Raw genomic sequence first — 21663 nt, 5'->3', positions numbered from 1 at the left:
GGGGGGGGGGGGGGGAACAGCACTTCATACACACTCACTTTAGGTAACTTTTGACAGACTGGGAAGAAATGTGAACAAAGACAACAGAGCAGACTGTTTCATATTGAATCCTTTCATTTCGTTTTTAAATATTCTTCACTCTAAAAACCAGCCGAAGCCAGCAGATGATCAGAACAAACCAAAGAACCGCCAGTGGGAGTCGGCCATTTTGGTTTTTATAACAGACTGTTGAAGAATAAATTAAAATCCTAGATTTTAGTTTAACTGAGATCATTTTACGCTGAGAAAAACACTAAGAAACGAGATGTTTGTGTTGGCCGATGTTGATTAGCTGCGGTGGCCATCTTGAATTGGGTTGACTCAGACTTTCACTGATATCTGTCAGGTGGTTGATGAGATATTTTGCTAACAGACGGAGTTCAAAGCAAAGATCTGGCTCCACGTGTTGGGATCAGTCTCAGCTCCTACCACTCCAAGTTTCAGCTCCATATCTGTAAAATAACTAACTCACAGCTGTTTTTGTGTTTCCTAAGGTCAGTTGGCTGTGGCGGCCATCTTAAAAGTTAATCATTTGTAGATGTACTTCCAATGATTACGTTCCGAGAGATTCATTAAAACCCGCCAAGTGGTTGGTGAGATATTTTGCTAACAGACACGGGCAAAAACCTCATCGCGGCGGGTGATAATAAGAGGATAATTTATGTTTCTGTTTTAATTCTTGGACATTCAGGTCAGCTGTTTGTCCTCCTTCCTGTCTGGGTCACGACCTTTGACACGTCTCCAGGTTTAAGCTGTAAGAACATCTGATCCAGTTAAAGTCATTATTTTTATTTTACGATCCGGATCGAGTCAAATTAAACTCAGCTCTAATTTTCTGTTGAAACGTGAACTCTGGGATCAGACAGACTTCACTTACTGGAGGAACTGTCTGAAACGTCGACACACCTCATCTAATGAATGCCTCCGTCCGTCACGCTCGTTAGAACGCACGCCACATCGGTGACATTTTCCTTCGCCGCTCGTACGTAAACATCAGCATTCCCTCCGCGTTTTCATTTAACCTCGGTGTGAAAAGCTCTGCTCTGTGGTGGAAAACATGCTGCCACATTTCTGAGATTCCTCGTTTTCGTTTCCTCCCCTCAGGAATCTAACTTTATTTGGTTTAATGATAATGCTCGGTTAGGTCCACAGATTACATCACTGTCACTGAATAATCCCTGCATCCAAACATGCTTCTGCTCACAACAACACGGATGAAAACATCGGCCTCCAGGCTGAGGCTGACTTTATAAGAACAACCTCGGATCTGGAAATTAAAATTCAACCAAACTTCATTTATAAAGCACTCCGAACACTATAACCAGTCCCTCCAGGATTTCACGGGCATTTTTTGTGATTGTTGGGCTAAAATGCCTGATTCCGCGGGGCATTTTCCTAAAAGTTGCGGGGTTTTTTTTATTACTAAAATCAATAAACAACCATAACTTTTAATATATAAACCAAAAATCCTTCCTAGTTTTGTAAGATAATTACCAACAAGGAAACTGGTTTGCTGAAATCTTTGTGGGCAAATGTGAAGCATTAGCGCACATTTTGGCTTCGGTCGCTGCTCCTGCACGCTCCCGGCATTCTGATGTTAACAGGAAGTGACGTCACGTGTCTTCTTCCTGAGTTATTTGGGGTTATTTTGTATTCCTCGCTACACAAACCCACAAAGAAGAGACTAGACCGCAGAAACAGTAGCGAATCACTTTAGAAACAATAAATATTGGGTTAAAGTTGCGGTGTTTTGGACAAAGTTGCGATTTCGCGTCAGCCTCAGCTACATATTCTATTATCTCTCATGTTAATAAGGCTTCAAAGGTTAAAGGTTTAACTAATATTTGTGACCCTGAGCCTCAGGCTGTTTCAGTGTTTTGTTGCGGTCAGTAAAACAAATGTTTCCTTGGTGGGAGAAACATCCATGTGGAGTTTCTGGGAGGGAAATCTCTCAGCCACGTCAGGAACGTGAGACGTTTTCCTGACAGCCTGAAAGCTAACTCAGCCTTCACACCTTTGTTTTCCTGTTTTTATTGTTTGTCTGTACGAATACTTTTGCAAACTTGAAGCTATTTCAGCCGTTCATCAATCCAAACTTTTCTGTGTGACTTTTCAAAACTTTATTTAAAATAACATTCCCCTTAGACATTTTTTTAAGTCTGCTTCAGCGTACTGGCTCCATTTGGTCCATGTTTAGCTTTTAGCTACAGTTCTGCTAACATTAGCTCCTGCTCTGCTATCCACACGGCGTTTTTGCAGAAATCGCAATTTTCTCGTTACTTTCAGCTCTTCTGCTAAATAAATACAGGACTGCAGCAGGTGAATGATTCCTGCTTTTGGAACTTGACAGCAATAAACAGCAACAAGTGACCGACAGGACGACCTTTAACCTTCTTCTGCGCTCACCCTTCTCAGCTGTGGCTCCCTTGTTGAGGATCTGGATGGCGCGGCGGATGTCCAGGTTGAACAGAGCGATGGCAGCCGCCCGCTCCCACTCGCGCTCCTGCTCCAGAGACCGCAGGAAGGGCTCCACGTTGATGTCGGGGCCGCGGCTGATCCAGCCGCAGAGCCGCAGGGCGAGGCAGCGCTCCTCGCTGTGGAAGCGCGGCGCGTCCGCCTGTCGCTCCGAGCCGCTCCAGCACCTGCGGCTCTCTGTCGTGCCTTCACAGGAACAGGAAACTCAACAACATGGCTGCTAAACTCCTTTACAAATATTTCATTTTGTATTTCCTTACCTGAGCTGGTCTTGACGATGTTCTTGATGCCAGAATAAACCACAGACTGTTTGTTCCCCTGCAGCTTCAGCTCCAGGTCCTCTGCACACTGCTTCATATGTGACGCTTGCATAGGAATCAGAACTCATTTTCCACTCCAGACAAAATGTTAAACCATGTAAAACATGTGAACACGTCTGAAACTGGTTTCACTCCAGTTCTGACCAAAGAGGTTTAGAATAAAGTGGGAAATCAGCACAAACTATAAAAATTCTAGCTCAAACTTCTTAGCAAAACCAAAATATTTTCTTTTCAATAAGAAAAAAATTGCATTTCCATCAATTCCTCATGGACAAAATGCCCACAAAAAATTTCAATACATCTATTTCTGATTAACATTACTTTTCAAAAAGTAACACGCAGCTTTTGGAAAAGAGATGATTTTAAATATGTTCAGAATTTTAGATTATAAGAAAAGAAACAGTGCTGGGAAAGCTGAGAAACAGCATTTGACAAAATATATGTTACTCTGCTGTGTTCACTGATAACCTTTTTTTGTCCAAATTGTTCAATTAGAGCTCAGATTTTACCTTCCAAGACAAGAAACCACAAATTTTTTAAGTAGCTGCTTATTTATTTCAGTAATTTTCATGCAGAGCTTTAAAAACCTGGAAGCTCTCAGGTACAAATAAATAAAAACACAGTTTTGAGCTTCTTCTCGCTCTAAACTAAACTGGTTTTGCGTCACTTGCTAACATTTTATTTGTCAAACAACTTAATTCTACTGAAAAGGTGCAAATAATGAAATTAATCTGTCACAGAAAAAGTGTAGAAACCTTTGGAGGTTAACATGCTGTTTAACACTAATTTAAAAACCCGATTTACTTCATCTTGTGAAAGGATATAACAGAGGTCGGACCATAAAGACTTGAGCTGGGGGTCGTTCCCTCCTGCCAGCAGGTGGTTCCTCCACACCTGGACCGTATCGTGTCCGTACCTGGACTGAGCCCGTTCCCTCATCTTGGTGGCGATGTCCTTCTCCGCCGCGCTCTCGGCTCCCTCAGCCGAGTCCTCCACGCAGTCGTACAGGTGCCGGCCGCACGTCCACATGAGAGACGTGGTGGAGCTCCAGGCCAGAGAGATGCGCTCGAACACGGTGAAGTCGGTCATGACCCGGTTGGTCGCCGACACCACCACCATGCGGTTCTGGGAGGACGGGTGCCAGGCGAAGCTGCCGATCTGGCTTTCGCAGGGCTGCACGCTTCGCTCGATGATGGTGGGCTCCGTCTCGTCGCCAATGGGCGTGGGAGTGTGCTGCATGTCGTACAGCCGGATGATGTTGCTGTCACGGGTGAGAGTGGCGAGAAGTCCCGTACGAGTTGGACACCACGCCACCTGAGAACGAGAAATCATTCAAACTAAAATCTGAAGTACGAAAAGGATTTAAACTACAGAAAAATAGGTGAATGCTAAAAACTGAATGAATGATGAAATTTTCTGAGACGTTAAAGCTAAAAGTAGCAAAATGCTAGCTAATAGCTTTGAAGGTTTTGAAGACATCTTGATGCATTTTTACAGGGAAAGTATTTGTGAATATACAGTAGTTATATATTATTTTAAAAGGTTTAAAAAAGTTACAAAACCCAAAAGTCACAGCACTTATCTCCTGAGTGAACTGAACGTTTTGATCTATGAACGGCTAAAATAACACAAACTCTGCAAACAACATACAGAATAATAAACAAACAGGAAAGTAGTAGTGCAAAGCATTTACAGTGAAAACAAAAACAGTACCTTTAAAATAAAAGGTCACCTTCATACCTTAGTGAGAGGTTTGGGCTGCTCTGTGAGCGTGAGCACAGGCTTCTCAAACTTCCTCAGGTCCCAAATGGCCACCTGTCCCTCGAAGAAGGACGCCACACGGTCGTGGAAGTGCGGGTCCACCATCACCCCCTGGATGGCCTTGGTGTTGACAAACATTTTCTGGCTCGTGTTTCTCAGGTCGAATATTGCGAGGTTTCGGTGCATGCCAGCTAAGAGCAGCTTTGGGTCCCGAAGCAGCCAGCAGAGGGAGAGGCACGCATCGTTCTGGCCCAACTCATACAGCGGCTTAGTCACCACTGTGCTCGAGTCCAAATCCACGGATGACAGGCGGATCTTCTCAGCTGCTACGCTGGTCTCTGGAGCAAATTTGCTGCTGATATCCCATATAAGGACAGAGAAGTCTGCCCTGTGTTTATCCAACCCAGCAGCCAGTAAGTTGCTGTCCACAGGGTTCCAGGCTAAAGTGTTGCACTGACGGGCGTGTTTGGGCACAAACTCTTTCCCCACCAGCTCTTTACACGCAGAGTTGTGGCTCTGGCCCAAACTAGTGAGGACAACTCTGCCGTTAGCTTGTCCCACAGCGAGTAAACACTCAGGCTCGTGCTTCGGGTACCAGGCCACACATTTCATGTAAGGAGTGTCGGAGTTTATGGCTAGTAACGTAGCAGCAGTTTCTTCGGAGAGCGACAGAGTGCCCGGCTTCGTCTCTGTGCTGCCCACAGGTCCAATGCGATACAGTCCCAGTTCAGAGTCACAGATGACGTAGCGGTCCGGGTGGTGGGGAGACCACAGGATGTCTGGCTTTGAGCCACTCATGATTCAGGAGCAGCTTGACGGGTTTCAGAGGAGTGTGCCTTCTCCAGCCTGAAAACATGACAAATAAAACACAAAGGGATGAATACTAGTGATAGCAAATGAATTTTATACTCATAAAACTAACAAAAAAGTGAGATGATAACAAAACAATAAGCATGTATACATGACTTTTATTCCGTTGCAGACAACTCGTGTTTTGTCTCGTCAGCAGCATCTTTTCATTTGTCAATGTTTAAATCAATGATCTACATTTTACAGCACCTTTTAAACAAAGTCCAAATTTCACAAAGCAGTTTAAAATGTCCCCCTCCTTAAGACAGGATTCTACGGTACTGTGCACAGGAATGAAAAACCTTCAAAGATCTTCAGAAATCGTGAAGAAATATTCATCAAGGTCACTAAAAGATTAGAAGGTTAGAAACACTGAGCACAAAAAATAAAACAGAAATGACAGCTGGATCACCCAGTTTTAACTTTGCTTCAAGAATGCTTCAGTGTTGCTCAAAGACTCTTAGACATGTGACTCTCTGAGAGCTCACCAACACGTCAAATTAAAGTCAAAGTGTGAATAAATCAGACGAAGCAGCATCTCTGCGGCTGATTTTAAAACAGATAAATCATCGATACGATGATAACCAGCTAGCAGGACTGATAACTTCATAAACAAAATAGGAATTATGTGTTTAAATGTTGTGGAAATTTACTGAAAAAAGGCGTTCCACCAGTTAGTTGAAAGAAAAGTTCAAACTTTAACGGCATGCTAACTTCACTGAGCTAATGCTAATGTTTGAGGCACGAGGAAAAAACGTTTCACCCTCAAACGGTTTAAACAGAAAAGTCGAAAATATTTGTCTCCGCGTGACAATTAGAGCAAATATAACTCAACAGCAACTTGGTACTTACATAAAGAAAGTTTAAACGAGCGAGCGAGGTCGGTGTTGATGCACACATGTCGCGAACAGATGTTGTGTGCCACATCAAAACAAATCCGGGTTGATGAAAATAAAAAGGTTCCGCCTTGAAGCGTCAGGAGGACCACCAGAGGGCGCAGAGTGTTCAAAGAATACAGGAGCAAAAATAATAATTAAAAACAAAGATTTAAATTACTGTAAAATCTATTTTAAGTTTCAATTTACTTTGGTAGTTTGAATACATGCAGTGGCACAGCTGTATTTGTATTTTTGTTGAGTTTGTGTGCTAGCTGTGATTTTGAACATAACTTATATTGTTGATAAGACAAACATTGAGCTAAAATTTGGTGTAGTAGTAGCTGAGACTGATCCCAAAAGCATATTCTGAGTGCATATTGCATTGTCTATTCTGCATGTCTGTTAGTAAAATATTTCATGAACCACTTAAAGGATTTTATGGAAATTTTCACCAAATAATCCACTAAATACAGCCCAACAACTCTTTAACTTTTTTTAATTCAAGATGTATGCCACAGCCAGGTGATTTCAGACAGCACAAGAATGGCTGTAATTCAGTAGGTTTTTACAGATATTGAGCTAAAGTTGACGTGGTAGTAGCTGAGAGTCGTTCACAACACATCCTCCCAGTGCTTCTTATCGAGCTTAAAACTTTAACATTAACTGTTGGGCTCAACTCTGTTTGTTTGTTAGCAAAATATCCCATGACCTACTGGCTCATTGAATGAAACCGATTAGCTTTTAGAGTCAGTTTAACTCAAAATAGCAGATGATCAACCTTAGAAAATACAAAACTGGTCATAACTAGGCTAAAATTTGATGTGGTAGTAGCTGAAAGTCATTCACAACACATACTTATTTCTTGTTAGTTTGATTTTACTTTTCCATTAATAACATTAGCATTTAAAAGCCTTAAATGTTTAAAAAAAAAACCCTACCCACATTAAGAGTTGAGACATAAATCCTGAGTTTAGAGGTAATTAAGGCTGGAAACACAAGTGTGATTACAGGAAACATATTTAAGTTAAAAGAATGCCTTGGTTGGTTGGCTGGATAGCCAAAATAATCTACAATATAATTTATTTGTTATGTATAGTCTGCCCGCATGTAGCGGTTACTGACTTGTGTTAGCTCAGCCCAAATGAGTCCCGCTCATCCGTAGCTGATTGAAATCCTGGCGCTGAGCCACAGCGTATCAGCTCCTCTGATGGCCCTCAGTTGATCTCAGTCTGGTTTTTAGAGACCCCAGACCGTCAGCGGGGCCAAAATGCCTCCCAGAGACACTCGGCTCAACCGGACTGCCAGCACTGACCGCAACTAAATGAGGTAAGACAACTTCCCACTGCATTTAGGAGGTTTTAATTTGATTTAGTCGTGATAAAGGACATTTTTCTTACTTCTGGTTTATACATCCTTACGGTGATAAATGCCTCATTGCAATCAGGCTATGTCCCGTTAATTCTTAAAAAACCTAATCTAGATTCAAGTGTGCTGCAAATTTTAGACCCATTTCTAAGCTTCCTTTTTTATCTAAGGTTCTTGAAAAATTAGTTTTTATTCAGCTTGAAAGGTTCTTAAAAGACAATAATACAAGTGAGAAGTTTCAGTCTGGGTTTAAAGCTGCTCATAGCACTGAAACAGCTTTACTTCGAGTGTATAACGATCTTCCAACAGTTGATTCAGGCAACGATGCAGCTTTAAAACGTTTGGATCTGAGCGCTGCATTTGACACTCATCAGATTCTCTTACATAGATTAAGGCAATGTGTTGGCCTGAGAGGCCAAGTATTAGCCTGGTTTAAATCCTACTTTCTCAGTTCATCTCAACCAATGCTGTTCTGAGGCCAAACCTTTAATGTATGGTGTCCCCCAAGGCTCAATTTTAGGGCCCATTTTATTCATCTTATATTTATTGCCTCTTGGTCAGATTTTCCACAAATTTAATGTCTCTTTTCACTGCTTTGCGGCTGACGTCCAGATTTACTTGCCTTTTACGCTACAAAATGGTACAAATGAATCTCTTCCGCTCCTGACAGGATGTCAAATCCTGGATGGAACAAAATTTTCTTTACTTAAATCAAAATAAAACTCAAGTTATATTATTTGGTCAAAGTCAACAAACTACAAATCCAGACTTGATTCTTGGTTTTACTTTTGACAGCAGCTTAAAGCTCGATAAACAGGTCAGCTCTGTCGTTAAATCAAGTTTTTACCATCTGCAGATTTTAGCTAAAGTTAAATCTTACTTTTGTTTTAAGGACTTTGAAGGACTGATCCGTGCCTTTATTGCTGCTCGTTTGGATTATTGTAATTCTTTATATCGTCACATGGATAAATCACAGATGCAGCGGCGCGGCTTCTTACAGGAACCAGGAAGTTTGACCATATAAGGCCGACACTGGCCTCTTTACATTGTCTTTTATCGTATAGATTTTAAGATTCTTTTATTAACTTATAAATCTTTAAAACATCAGTCTGTGCAGAGAACCTTATGTTCAAATAATCAGCTGTTATTGACAGTTCCCCGTCTCAAGAAGAAAGGTGATCTGGCTTTTTCTGTAGCAGCTCCGGTTTTATGGAATAATATACCTTTCCAGATCAGATCTGCCGACAAATTGCTTTTAAAAACTCACTTTTATTCATTGAAGTAGTATTTATACCTTGTTTTATTTTAAATTCTGTTCTTGTTGTTCTTGTAAAGCACTTTGGTGCAGTTTTAAACCTGTTTTTAAAGCGCTATATAAATAAACCTGACTTGACTTGACTTGACTTTCAGTCTTAACCTCTACTCTACATGTATGTGCTTGTAATGCTCCGACAGTAGCATCATTCATCACAAACCTCCTTTTTCTGTTTTAAATTAGAGTTTGGTGGTTGCAGGTCTTTAACCATGTTTGGGGGTTTTATGAAGCGCGTTTCAATTCTAATCTGAGGGAATTGGTCTGTTTTCACAGCCTGGTTTGAGATGTTGCTGCAGAGAAGCCTGAGCAGAGGTCCGGGGCTCTGCCTTCTGCTGTTTGCTCTTCTTCACGACGCCACTGGCCAGAGGAGAAAGACGGCACGCAGGAAAAACTACAAGCAGCTTGATGACGGAGGAAACGACTATAATAAGAAGTCTCCACAGGCTGCAGGTGAGGGTGATGGAAATGATTGATTTGTTTGACCGCTTCAACATAAATTCATTCCAGTGATTTTTGCTTTCTTTTGTTTTTATTTCCATAAGCTGAAGCCCAACGTTCAGCTGCATGTTGTGTTTTCAGATTTTTCCTGTAATTGTTCCGTGTGTGATAAAAAGCACTGGACATTAAAACCAAAAGAGCCTCTTTAAAAAGCAGCAAACAGCCCTGATCCATATGAGCGCTGCAGGACAGCCCTGAGGTATCAGGCACCGTGACATTAGCAGCAAATCCTTCATGTCCTGAAAGCTGTGAGACGGGGCCTCTGTGGATCAGACTTGTTTTTTCAGCACATCCCTTTGGGGCCGAGTTGACTCTCTGAAGTCTTTGTCATCTTGTTCAAACTACTGGAAGCACTTTTCACAGAGTTTATGGGTGTGTAAACCGCCAGATGTCCCACCACCCATAATAGGCCCATCTTTAACTACAGAATCTGTAGTTCTGATGCCACTTCAGGCAAACATGAAGGTCCATCATACCAGCATGAAGACACCTTCACGCCTCCTGGACCGACCTTCACCTGCTTCAGTTTGAGTTCCGACGTCTTCAGACTAAAACGGAAACAAACTGCAGGAAGTTGGGATTTCTGTGAAACTGAATGCTGAGCGCCAAAGAAGACACTAAAGTTAAAACAAGAAGAAAAGCAAAACAGGACCTGTTGGCTAAAATAAACAAACCTAGCTAAATTAGCAAAAACATTGCCAAAAACTTTAATTAACACACACGTGTCAAACTCAAGGCCCGCAGGCCAGATCCGGCCCTCTAGTCTGGGGCAGATCGAGTCTTTAATTCTTCTTTTGCTTAAAAAAAACTGAGCCTAATTAGTGAAGTTTTCTCTTGACAGTGACTTAGAAGCCAACAATATATAGTTTTAATTTCTGTATGATCAGGTTTTGTTGATGGCTTTTTAAAAAAATCTGTTTTCATGTTAAAAAACTTCATTTAAAAGCTGAGTGAGGCGTAAGAAATGACAGCTAATGATGAGCTTTTTGAAGTTTGATCTATTTGTCTGTGTTCATTAAAGTCTGTTTGCTCTAAATTCTGTATAATCTGTAACTGGGAAAAGGTAACTGATATTTCTGTATGAATGATTTGACATAATACATCTAAAACCAATTAATTTATGTAATTCTTAATAAATATTGATCGTGATTGGCCCTTGGATAGGACCAAACTTTTAATTTTGGCCCCCTTGCTTCACTGGGTTTGACACCCAATTAACAAATCTATAGCTAAAGGCTAAAATGAGCTTAAAAAGACAAAAACAGAGCCAGTGTGCTGAAGCAGAAAGGGAAGAATGTTTTTTTAAGGAAAATGACTTCTTCATATAGTTCCCTGAATAAAGATTTTGTAAATAAAGTTGCATATTTTGAGTCATAGCGTGTTATTTTGCATCTGAACGGTTAAATTAGCACAAAGTGTGCAGAAGTAGTTTGGTTATTTTTGAAAAAGCAATCAGCTGAAGATGTGCAACCAAGGAGTTTCTCCTGCAAGCTTCATTAAAATGTTTCAAGTGCTTCATGACTTTCCTGAAGGTCAGACAGACACAGGCGTAAACATTATCACCTGCCGTCTCCAGCCCTGTTTAAAAGTTGAAACCTTTCTTTTTCAGGTCCAGCGTGCTCCCTGGAGGTGGCCTTCATCCTGGACAGCTCTGAGAGCGCCAAGCTGCTCCTGTTTGAGCAGCAGAAGGCCTTCGTGCTGAGATTCAGCACCCGGCTCTCCGCGCTGCAGGTGGCCGGCTGGGCCCTCGAGGTGCGGATGGCGGCGCTTCAGTTCAGCAGCTCCGTGTCCGTCGAGCACAGATTCACAGACTGGAATGACCTGGATTCTTTTCACGGTAGAGTCAACACCATGAGCTACATCGGCCAAGGCACCTACACCACCTTCGCCATCACCAACGCCTCCCTGCTACTGATGCAGGAGACGCCCAAAGACAGCGTCAGGGTGGCGGTGCTGATGACCGACGGAGTCGACCATCCGCGCAACCCGAACGTGTTAGTGGCTGCGGCAGAGGCCAAAGGTCGCGGCATCAGGTTCTTCACCATCGGGTTGTCGGACGTGGCCCAGCAGAGCGAGAACAACGACAAGCTCCGCGCCATCGCCAGCTCCCCTGCTCAGCAGTTCGTCCAAAGTCTGCAGGACCCTCAGCTGGACGAGAAGCTGCTCAGAGAGATGGTGAGGGTTCCGGTTGGGTCTGACGGAGCAGAGGAACATCTACGACATGAAGCAGCTTCAGGGTTTTTGTTGTGAGGGGACAAACCGTAGAGGATATAAATCTATTAAACTTCTCATTTCTTCCTAAAAGTCAACAAATATTCCACACTTTGAATGAAGGTGTTGATTAGAGTGAAACTGACTGGAGATCAGGCTGAATGCTCCAATTTAGGTTTTAGAAAATTAAAATCTGAGAAATCTCTTTAACCCTCCTGAGGCCCTCAGAAGAGAGAGGTGGAGAAGCCCTTGTGGTCCCGGGAGGTTAAACTTGTTTGTTCTTGTTTCACATAAATAACGTCCTTCACCTCCTCTCAAACCATCTGTCTTCTTGGTCCAAAATATGAACATGTTGGTCCTCCAAAGAGCGTCCCTTCTCCTTGGGGTGTTGGTGAACAGCTGAGTCCTGTGTTGAGCCACGCCTCCGTGTCCTCAGGGTGGACCTGCCTCCGTGTCCTCAGGGTGGACCGGTCTCTGTCCTCATGATGGACTAGGAAAGAACAGTTTTAATCCTTAGATTCAGGGAAGAAGGTTAAACTGGAAAGTGAGACTCAGGATTCTTTTCCTGCCTCACAAACTGAAGGAGTCACGATCAGATGATAGACAGGACAGAAGTCCTCATGTCCCACTGTCCTTCATGTTTTAGATGTTTCCAGCTTTAAACGAGGAAATAACCTCTGAATGTATCGAGCAGGAAAACGTGCAGGACTGGGCTGGGGACATCATTTCCTGTTGACAGAATTAATTTTGACTCTTTTTGTCTCACGTCTCTTTCATTCAGAGAGCAGTCGCTCTTGAAGGGGTGAGTTTGGAAATAAAATTTATTCATTTTACCTCTTAGACTACTCGCCGTCAATAAATTCACTAAATTCTCTCCGTTTGTTTTCCGTCAGTGTTCGCAGAACCAGGTGTGTTTGTGTGAAAAAGGAGACAGAGGCCCTCCTGGAAATCCTGTGAGTCTCCTAGGACAAACTTGTCCAGCTTCGTGTGACAAACTTTGAAGTTTAGCATCAGATGCTGATTGGCTTTAACACAATGGATACTATACATAATTCTGGATTTGTAATAATAATGTTTTAATGTCTACTTTAGGGCTTAACAAAGACAAAGTGCTTTAACACCTAAATTTAAAAAAACTGTCTTGGTTTGCTTCAAAAGAAAATAAAGGAAAATAGAAATATGAAATGCAAGACGGCCAAGGTTGGACTTAAAACAAATCTTATACTTTAGAGCTGGGTGTTGCAGGAGAATCTCCAAAATGTTTCAAAAGGGTTACGAAGATTCTTGGTTTTCTTAGCGTGAAAAGCAGAGGCTTCGCTCTCGTTTCTCAGAAACTTTGAACTTGTTTGAAAAATCTGTCGAACAAATTTTCTGTCAAAATAGTCATAGAGTTGTCGCAGGAACCTGTCTCAAACTCATCTCGAACTAGTCTCAAACCCGTCTTATTTTAGTTTCATGAGTCAGAAAGAGTGTGAGACCTTTGATACAAAATTCAGATTGATTGGAGACAAAAAAAACAATAAATTGCAATAAAACTGAGACATAATTGAAACACTTTGTGAGCAATTTGCACGTCATCTGCAGAAATTATGCTACTTTTTTGCAATTATGTATGCAACAGGTTTTTTATTTAGATGAAACTTATTTTTTATATTTTCTCCTCTGCTTGTTGATTTGATTAAATTGTGGCATAAGCCTGTTTCAAACAGACGCAGGCCTAAAGATGAGCTTTAAACTTTGACGTAACGTTGATGTTTGATGAGCTGACGGTTTGTTTTTATCTCCATCCTGTGAGCAGGGTAGAAAAGGAGATCCAGGAGACAGGGGGCTACTCGGTCTTAAAGGAGCGAGGGTTAAGTATTACGTCAAATGAAGCATTTCTGAAGCGTTTCGGTGTCTGTTTCTGTGCGGCTGAGTGTGAGCTGTGTTCTCTTTAAAGGGCGAGCCTGGATTTAATGGTCAGCCTGGAAGTGACGGCCGTCAGGTAAAAAAAGTCTCTGTTTCTTTCACTCAGCTTCTCAGGAACATCCTGATTAAACAATAACTTTCAACCCTTTTCCAGGGGCGTCCGGGTTATAAAGGCAACAAGGTGAGTGACGGCGCGGTGTTTCAGCCCGAAGCCGATCCGTATTTCTCCTCTCAAAGTGAGCTCATGTGTCGGTCGGTGTTTGCAGGGGGAGAGAGGAGAGTGCGGCGCTCCCGGAGAAAAGGGTGACGCTGTACGCTTGGTTTTTACTCACATACGTCAACGAATGTGGCGCCGATTGTTTGTGACGAGTTAAATGTTGTCTTGCAGGGAGCAGAAGGACCAGCAGGACCACCAGGACCACAAGGAGAACAGGTAGAGCGTCCAGAGGTTTCACTGTTTTATTTTGAAAGAGTTTTGACTGGCTTCTGTTGATTTTTCTTCCTGCTTTGCTTCACAGCAGGTTTCAGTTTAGGACTATCAGGTTTTAGCTGATTTAGCTGCTGGTTATCAGGGTTTAGCTGCTGATGATCGGGTCCGAGAAGCTGGTTTTCAGCTTTCAGTTGAGTTTGAAAGCGTCTGTGACTTTTTGTTCGTGGTGAGAATACATTTGGCGTCCACAGTCTGCCGCCTGTGAGACACATTCATACAGAAACATCAGGTTTTATCCACTTCAGACGGCCTGTTTTGCCTCTGTTCGGTGTGAAAAATGGAAGTGTTACTCAGCTCTGCACTAATGGAATGTGAATATTGGATTATGGGTAATCCTGACACCAAAGCTGTGAATCCAGGCTTGCAGGATATTATTCTTTTGCAGAAACACACTTTGTGTGGTGGGATTAGTGCAAGAACCTGCTCATCATTCCTCCTTTTCTGGGCTCCTGGCGCGGAGCGGCTAAACCTTGTTATTCTGTGGCCCGAGAGTCGACCGGGACGAAGGCGTCACTCTAATTCAAACCTGTTCAACTTTTATCTTCTGAGGCGGTTTCGGACCTGATGTTGGTCAGAAAACAGGAAGCCTGTCACCATTCACGCTTTTTTATTTTTTCATATGGTTTCGCAGTCTAACTATTTCTGCACACAGTTTAGCATTCTCATGTTTTAGCTTATTTACCCTCCCTGTACACTTAGTTTAGTTCTGTACATTTAGTTTGGTTTAGTTTATCTTAGCTCATATTTTAGATATTGTTAGATTCCTAATTGTTGTTTATTTTAGCTACTATTTTGACTGTCTCAGCTCATGCTTAGATATGTCTGGTTTTTAGATTATCCTATATTCCATTTAGATTATACTTGATTATTTTAGAATATACATGATTGATGTGTTTTCCTTTTTTTTTTTTTTTTGGGGGGGGGGGGGGATTTCATTGTATTTCATGTTTAGATATGTTTAGTTTATCTGATTTAGATTATTTGACTATCTCAGCTCATGCTTAGATATGTCTGGTTTTTAGATTATCCTATATTCCATTTAGATTATACTTGATTATTTTAGAATATACATGATTGATGTGTTTTCCTTTTTTTGTGTTTCATTGTATTTCATGTTTAGATATGTTTAGTTTATCTGATTTAGATTATTTGACTATCTCAGCTCATGCTTAGATATGTCTGTTTTAGTGATTTTGTTTAGATTATCCTATGTTTCATTTAGATTATACTTGATTCATTTAGAATACATGATTGTTGTATTTTTCTTTTGTGTTTTTTTCTGTATTGGATTCTGTTTTTGTTTCTGTTGTAGAGCACTTTGGATCGCCTTGCTGAAAAGTACTAATAAATCTCACTTCTCTTCACTTCACTTTAAGCTATTTTAGCCATTCATGTATGAAAACGTTCAGCTCATTCAGGAGATGGCTGCTGTAACCTTTAGATTTCTACACTTTTATACTTTTCAAAGTATTTAACTTTATGTAAAAATATTTTCCCTGTAGAAATACACCGAGATCTCTTCGGTTAAAAACATTTTTCTCTGAAAAATCGAGCTACCGGCTCGATTTTTCTCTGTTCATGCTATTTTTGTTATTTAGATTTTAGCTTTTAGCCTTTTTCTACTTTTACTGTTCTAATAATTTAGCTTCTAGCTAACCTTTTGATACTTTTAGCTTCTAACTAGCAGTTTAATACTTTAAGTAATAACTAGCATTTAACTTCTTTTAGCTTTTAGTTAGCCTTCTGTTTCTTTCAGCAACATTTTATTGCTTTTAGATTTTGTTTTTTTAGATGATGTTTAGCCTTTTGCTACTTTTAGCTTTTCACCAGTGGTTTATTACTCTAGCTTTCGGCTAACCTTTTTATACTTTTAGCTTTTCACGAGTAGTTTATTACTTTAGCTTGTAGCTAGCCTTTTGCTACTTTTAGCTTTTCACCAGTGGTTTATTACTTTAGCTTTCAGCGAACCTTTAACTTCTTTTAGCTTGTAGCTAGCCTTTTGCTACTTTTAGGTAAGTAGGTAGGTACATTTATTTATATAGCACTTTTCAGCACGAGGCGACTCAAAGTGCTTTGAGTGATCGTTTCACTGCTTTTGGCCTTTAGCTAGTGGCTTTTTTTTAACTTTAACAGCTGTTTTATGTCCCTCAGCAAAGTCGTCCAGCTCTCAGCGTTCAGACTGTGGTTTGGGATTAAATCTTTTACCAAACAGGGAAAAAAGTCATTTACTCCGTGTCGTGGAGAACCAGCAGAAGATAAAAATGTTGCTCATGAAGCTAAAGAGTGTTTTGTTTTGTTTTTCAGGGTCCAACAGGACCAGTCGGAGACATGGGTCCTGAGGGGCCAGCGGGATCGAAAGTAAGTCTCTTAAAGGTTTCAAAATGCTTTGAATTTTAGGAACTGATCAGATTTCCACCCTTTTATTGCACAAGATTACAAAATTAACTGTAAATATCTGTAAGTCTTCGAGGTTGTAGGAGTAAAATAGTCTTCAGCTGCACAAAAGCCTGAAAGCCAGTCCAAGAAATGTAGAAAATTCTGTGTGCTGTTTATGAAAACAGGTGTTCTCAGCTTCGTCGATTTAAAGTTCAGGTTTAAACATAATTGGGAGGATTTGGAGGAGCTGCAGTAATCACACACAGCTGATTACTGATTTGTTTTTATTTTTGTTTGGTTTTTTTCACGTTTTGCCAGCTGGAAACTCTGAACTGTTTGCTTTTCGCAGGGAGACCGAGGGCCCATAGGGGCACCTGGACCCGCAGGAGACTTCAGGATCGGATTCCCAGGAACCAAAGTGATTTCTTTACATTTTCGTTACTCCCAGCATCCTTAACTGTTCCGTAATCCCAGTCGATCCAAATAAATTCCAGTGGTTTGTTCTGTAGTACCTCACAAACACGGTTAAAGTGAAAATAATCCATGATAATTTGATCACAACTGGATGTTGGCTGTTCACAGGGCGAAAAGGGCCTTCAGGGAAGACCAGGAGCTGCAGGTCCTGTTGGGATCGGAGGGCCGGGCCTACCAGTGAGTCTGAATATCACAACTGTTGGTTCATCCAGTTCTTGATCTGTCCTGATTATTTTAGGTCTGTCTTACAGTAACAGTGTGTTGGACGACACAAAGACACTCACAGATCAGGGATTCAAGATTTTATCACTTGTTGCCATTTAACAACATCCTGGAACTTTTTTATTCTCTTTTCTTTACGAGGCTCACGTAGGCACACACATAAACACATTTATATATGTCTTCAATAAAAGCTGCGCCTCTTCCAGGGACCACCAGGACCACATGGACTACAAGGAAACCCTGGTCCTCCTGGAGAAGGGTTTCCAGGGCCAAAAGTGAGTAACATCGTTGACCATGTCATGAACCAAAACAGAACAAAATATCCCATCTTTTTCAACCAATAAAACTTCCTGATTTAGCAGATTTTTATCATTTTTATTACTTTTTGTTGTAATACAGTGGAGCGAACGGACCCCTAAAAACATAGAGTTTCTGGAAAATTGGATATTTAATCATGTTTACTGCTGGTTTTCTGGTACAACAATGGTTCTGTAGCATCAAAAAGCATAAAACATAAATAATTATCTTTAGGACACGTGACATAAAATTGAAGGAACTGCTTAGAAAATGTTAAAGCATTAAATCTGTCATCTTTGTTTCAGGGGGATCGAGGATTCGATGGTCCACGAGGAAACCGTGGCCTTCCCGGGGTTGGGGTCAAAGGTGACAAGGTGGAAAAACAATTAAATTATAAAACAAACGGACTCTCCAACATGTGTTGTGTTTCTAGTTTCTGGTCCCGGTGTTCAGAGCGGGTCCTTTAATGTCTGTTTTAAGGGTAATCTTGGACCTCCAGGAGTTCAAGGTCCAGTCGGTGATCCTGGGTTTGGGCTTCAAGGTGAAAAGGTACAAACTGGATTTCAGATTTTTATAATGAAATGTACAAAAAAAAAACTATAATCTGTGCAAAGATATTTATAGTCCCTCCATGATGTTGCAGCTAAAAGGAGTGTTCAGATTTTATACGTCTTTATTTGTCGCCATCTTGACTGAAACCAGCTGTTCTCTTTTCAGTTGTTGATGGTTTTGATCTTATTCTGTCCCTCAGGGAGACCAGGGCCCAGTTGGACCTCCAGGACCAAGAGGAGCTCCAGGCGTTGGAATACCAGGACCAAAAGTAAGAGCCTAGGGACGCTCATCGTCGGTGTGATGTTTGTAGTCAGATTTTTCTTTCTCTGTCTCGTTCTTCAGTTTATCTGTGACACGGCTGAAAACAAGGGCGACCGTCTAAGGAAGAGCTGACAATTTGAATGCATTGAGATGTATTTACGGATCAGATTTGTTGAGTAAAGTATGCAAATAAAAAGTCAGACTAAAAAGTTAAACTCATCTGAGCTCTGTCTTTATGGCGCCCCCGCTGGATCCTTATTCCTGACAGTTGTCTTTCTCGATTCTTCTCCTTTTTTTCGTGTTTAGCAGCAGATTCACTTTTATATTTCCACCGAAACGTCTTCTGGCTTCAACACTTGTTTGTTTCCGCCATGTTTGTTTAGACTACAGCCAGCCTTGTTTGTCAAATCGCACTGCTTTTTAAATAATAATCATTTTAACTGTTTGAATTTTATCCTCAGGGGAATCAGGGCCCCCCAGGTGAGCCTGGACAGCCAGGTGAGAGAGGGGTGGGAGCACCAGGACCCAAAGTAAGTTAGCTCCGTCCCCACAGTCTCTTTCTGTACCTTTTGTCCAAACTGTGCAGAATTTTCTTTACGATTTGTTCACATTAAGACATTGGGGTACAGCGGGGGTCCCAGAAATGCTTTCTGGTTCTGTGTTCTGGACTTCTGTGCTCGGCATGGGCTGTCCATATCGAACACCATGTTCGAGCACATGGTGGTCCATAAGTGTACTTGAGACCAGGCCACCTTAGGCCAAAGGTCGATGATCGATGTTGTAATCGTGTCATCAGACCTGCAGCCCCGTGTTTTGGACACTTGGGTAAAGAGGGAGGCAGAGGTGTCCACCTGGTGGTGAGTTTGAGCCAGTGGCAGGGGAGATAAACACAAACCAGGAGTGAGGGTGGACTGGGAACGCCACCCTCCTATCGTGGAGGCAGTAGAAGATGGATGGATGGGTGGATGGATGGATAGATGGATGAAGGAGGATGGATGGATGGTTGGATGCATGGATGGATGGATGGTTGGATGGATGGATGAAGCTCATTAAAGGAACATTTAGCTGCAGATTGTTCATCTTTAAATTAAAATTAAATTAAATTACTTTTATTTAACTTAAACTTTTTTGTAGTTTATTTCTTAAATAAAAACCTTCACTAAAAAGAAATAAATATTTATATTCATGACTTTTAAAGAGAAAAGATTATATTTAAACATTCTATTTATTGACATTCATTTGACAAGAAAACGTTCAAAAATAAGACCGTGATAGTTTAATATTCCTAAATGTAATTTCTCTGCAGGGAGACCCTGGAGCTCCGGGGTCAGCAGGATTACCGGGTCTTCAAGGGGAAGATGGAAGTCCAGGACAAAAGGTAACATCTAATCTGCTTTTATCTTTTTTACGGTCTGTTTTAGAAGTTCCTCTTTATCCTCTTTTTTTTTTTTTCTTCTGATTTGTTTTTAACTGACAGGGCGACACCGGTTTGCCGGGCCTCAGGGGCCCTGACGGGGCTCCTGGTAAAGGAGCTGCTGGTGAGAAGGTAACACCCGACGGGTTGAATTTAAACAACATTTCTGACGTTTTACGTCTGATTTTAATTCTGTTTCTCTGGCAGGGAGACAAAGGGGACAGGGGGAGCCGGGGGGAGCCAGGCCGCCTCGGTCCTGAGGGGCCATCGGGGCCAAAGGTAATCAAACGTAAATATTTGGTAAAAATATAATCACCTGGAATAAAAACTTTGCTTTGGTTGCTTTTCAATGCTAGTTTTTGTAAATTATCTGCTTCATTCATAAAGATGAGCTACATGTTTAATTAAAGATAGTGTCTTTTTTTGTTTGGTTAAAATATCAGAACTTAAAAGATTTATTGATAGTAAAGAGAAAAACACAAAATACGAATCTTAAATGTTGGAACCTGAAACCAAAACAACAGAAAAAGAATACAAAGAAATTTTGCCGTGATTTGATTTTGTTTTTTTGAGAACAAATCCCAAGCAAATAAACAGAAGCTGAACGAAGAAAAGATTGGAAAAAATGGAAATAATGAAAGGAGAAGGTGTAAAAGGAGAACATAAAGGAATGTGATGAAGAAAGAAACAAACAGGAAGTCTACGAAAAGTCAGGAAAGATAAAAGATATAAACAGGAAATTAATTATTTTTATAAAAAGGTGTTTTTGATCTACTCTGTGTTTAGCTGTTTTAATCATTAGGAGATAAAATCTGCACAAATTTAAGTAAAAAAGCAACTCATGATGAATCTTTTTGCTTTTTAAGGCCGTGTTTCAACCTAAAACCAGAGCTGTTTAAAGTCTGATGAGTGTTTCTGTCTCAGGGGGAACCAGGAAAACTCGGACTGCCGGGGCTGAGCGGACCGCCGGGCAGGGGGATTCCTGGTGCCAAGGTGAGCCGATGTGGTCCGAACTGAAGACGCCGCTTGTTTCTTGGACACCTCCTCATTCGTTTCTGTCCTCTGTCAGGGAGAACCGGGTCCACAGGGTCCTGCCGGAGCCGTGGGGGAGTCGGGGGTCGGTTTACCCGGACCCAAGGTGGGTTCTGTTCGGGTTTAGAATCGTAAATCCCATCTCATTATTGGGGGGGACAATAAACAAGAAAATTTCTTAAGAACAATGTTGGGGGGGTCGGCAGAGTTACAGTGAAATGTAATGCAATAAGTATTTAATTGTGATTGTTACGAAGGCTGCCAGAGACTTGGTAGACAGTAATTTTCTTATGAATTAAGGGTTAGGGTTATTAAAGAAAGGGTTTATTAAAAATAACATTCTGGAAGCTGTGTATAAAGAGAGATAACTAATTAACCTGGAAGTAGGTGGGTTTCATAACGTAAACTTAATCCTCAAAGAACCAAGGCTTTTCTAGAAAAATATTCATCTTTTATTTTGTTATTTTAAAAAGCTGTACGTTTAAGTTGTTAGATAAAGGCAGCTTCTTTCTTTTCTCTGCTCCGTCTTTCCTCTCCTTCGACTCCCAAACACGCTGCGAGTGAACGCAACAAAACGTTTGAAACGTTTCAAACTCTTAGGGAGATAAATCTGATCGAGATATTTGCCAGCTTGCTTTGAATAAACTGCTGTGTTACACCACGTAAATCAAAATTAGCTATTAAGATAGCCGCGTTATACCAAGTAAATAAAATATAGCTTCATAGCTAGTTTATCATGGCTTAACCGAAGAGTCTGATTCTCTTTGCTAATGTGTTTCATCCTACAAATAAAATGTCTCACACCTATTTTTTAAGTAGCTACTTACTAAAAGTTAGTATTTTGTGTACTTCCCACCTCAAGCGGCTCAGCTGTTGCTCCTTCTACACATTGGACTAAACCATTTGCCAACAGGGAAGGGGGGGGG

The 21663-nt window shown here is 41.3% G+C and overlaps 2 protein-coding genes across 3 annotated transcripts in view; one reads left to right on the top strand and one right to left on the bottom strand.

Moving 5' to 3' along the window:
• mios (missing oocyte, meiosis regulator, homolog (Drosophila)) overlaps positions 1–6410 on the bottom strand; it is a 15573-nt gene extending 9163 nt beyond the window's left edge. The window contains exons 1-5 of the mRNA XM_017428640.3: positions 6297–6410; positions 4575–5441; positions 3659–4148; positions 2775–2873; positions 2446–2700 (exon numbers count right to left, since the gene is read on the bottom strand). Of these exons, the coding sequence (XP_017284129.1) occupies positions 2446–2700; positions 2775–2873; positions 3659–4148; positions 4575–5393 (1663 nt within the window). The 5' untranslated portion in view covers positions 5394–5441; positions 6297–6410. The remainder of the gene's footprint in view (positions 1–2445; positions 2701–2774; positions 2874–3658; positions 4149–4574; positions 5442–6296) is intronic.
• Positions 6411–7539: 1129 nt separating this feature from the next.
• The window catches only part of col28a1b (collagen, type XXVIII, alpha 1b), a 21330-nt gene continuing 7206 nt past the window's right edge, over positions 7540–21663 (top strand). Inside the window, exons 1-23 of one of the 2 annotated variants that reach the window (XM_017428570.3) lie at positions 7540–7648; positions 9276–9452; positions 11110–11675; positions 12493–12513; positions 12605–12664; positions 13510–13563; positions 13651–13695; positions 13774–13800; positions 13886–13930; positions 14008–14052; positions 16414–16467; positions 16835–16903; positions 17068–17136; positions 17388–17456; positions 17784–17852; positions 17959–18027; positions 18230–18298; positions 18753–18821; positions 19598–19669; positions 19769–19837; positions 19913–19984; positions 20630–20698; positions 20775–20843. In XM_017428570.3, the coding sequence (XP_017284059.1) occupies positions 9287–9452; positions 11110–11675; positions 12493–12513; positions 12605–12664; positions 13510–13563; positions 13651–13695; positions 13774–13800; positions 13886–13930; positions 14008–14052; positions 16414–16467; positions 16835–16903; positions 17068–17136; positions 17388–17456; positions 17784–17852; positions 17959–18027; positions 18230–18298; positions 18753–18821; positions 19598–19669; positions 19769–19837; positions 19913–19984; positions 20630–20698; positions 20775–20843 (1917 nt within the window). In that variant the 5' untranslated portion in view covers positions 7540–7648; positions 9276–9286. Of the gene's footprint in view, positions 7649–9190; positions 9453–11109; positions 11676–12492; positions 12514–12604; positions 12665–13509; positions 13564–13650; positions 13696–13773; positions 13801–13885; positions 13931–14007; positions 14053–16413; positions 16468–16834; positions 16904–17067; positions 17137–17387; positions 17457–17783; positions 17853–17958; positions 18028–18229; positions 18299–18752; positions 18822–19597; positions 19670–19768; positions 19838–19912; positions 19985–20629; positions 20699–20774; positions 20844–21663 lie in introns of those variants that run through there. The other variant, XM_017428571.3, reaches the window with a different exon arrangement.

Source organism: Kryptolebias marmoratus, linkage group LG16 (assembly GCF_001649575.2).
Source record: "Kryptolebias marmoratus isolate JLee-2015 linkage group LG16, ASM164957v2, whole genome shotgun sequence".
Taxonomy (NCBI): Eukaryota; Metazoa; Chordata; class Actinopteri; order Cyprinodontiformes; family Rivulidae; genus Kryptolebias; species Kryptolebias marmoratus.
Note: the sequence above shows the minus strand (reverse complement) of the source record. Positions and strands in the feature narration are given on the sequence as shown.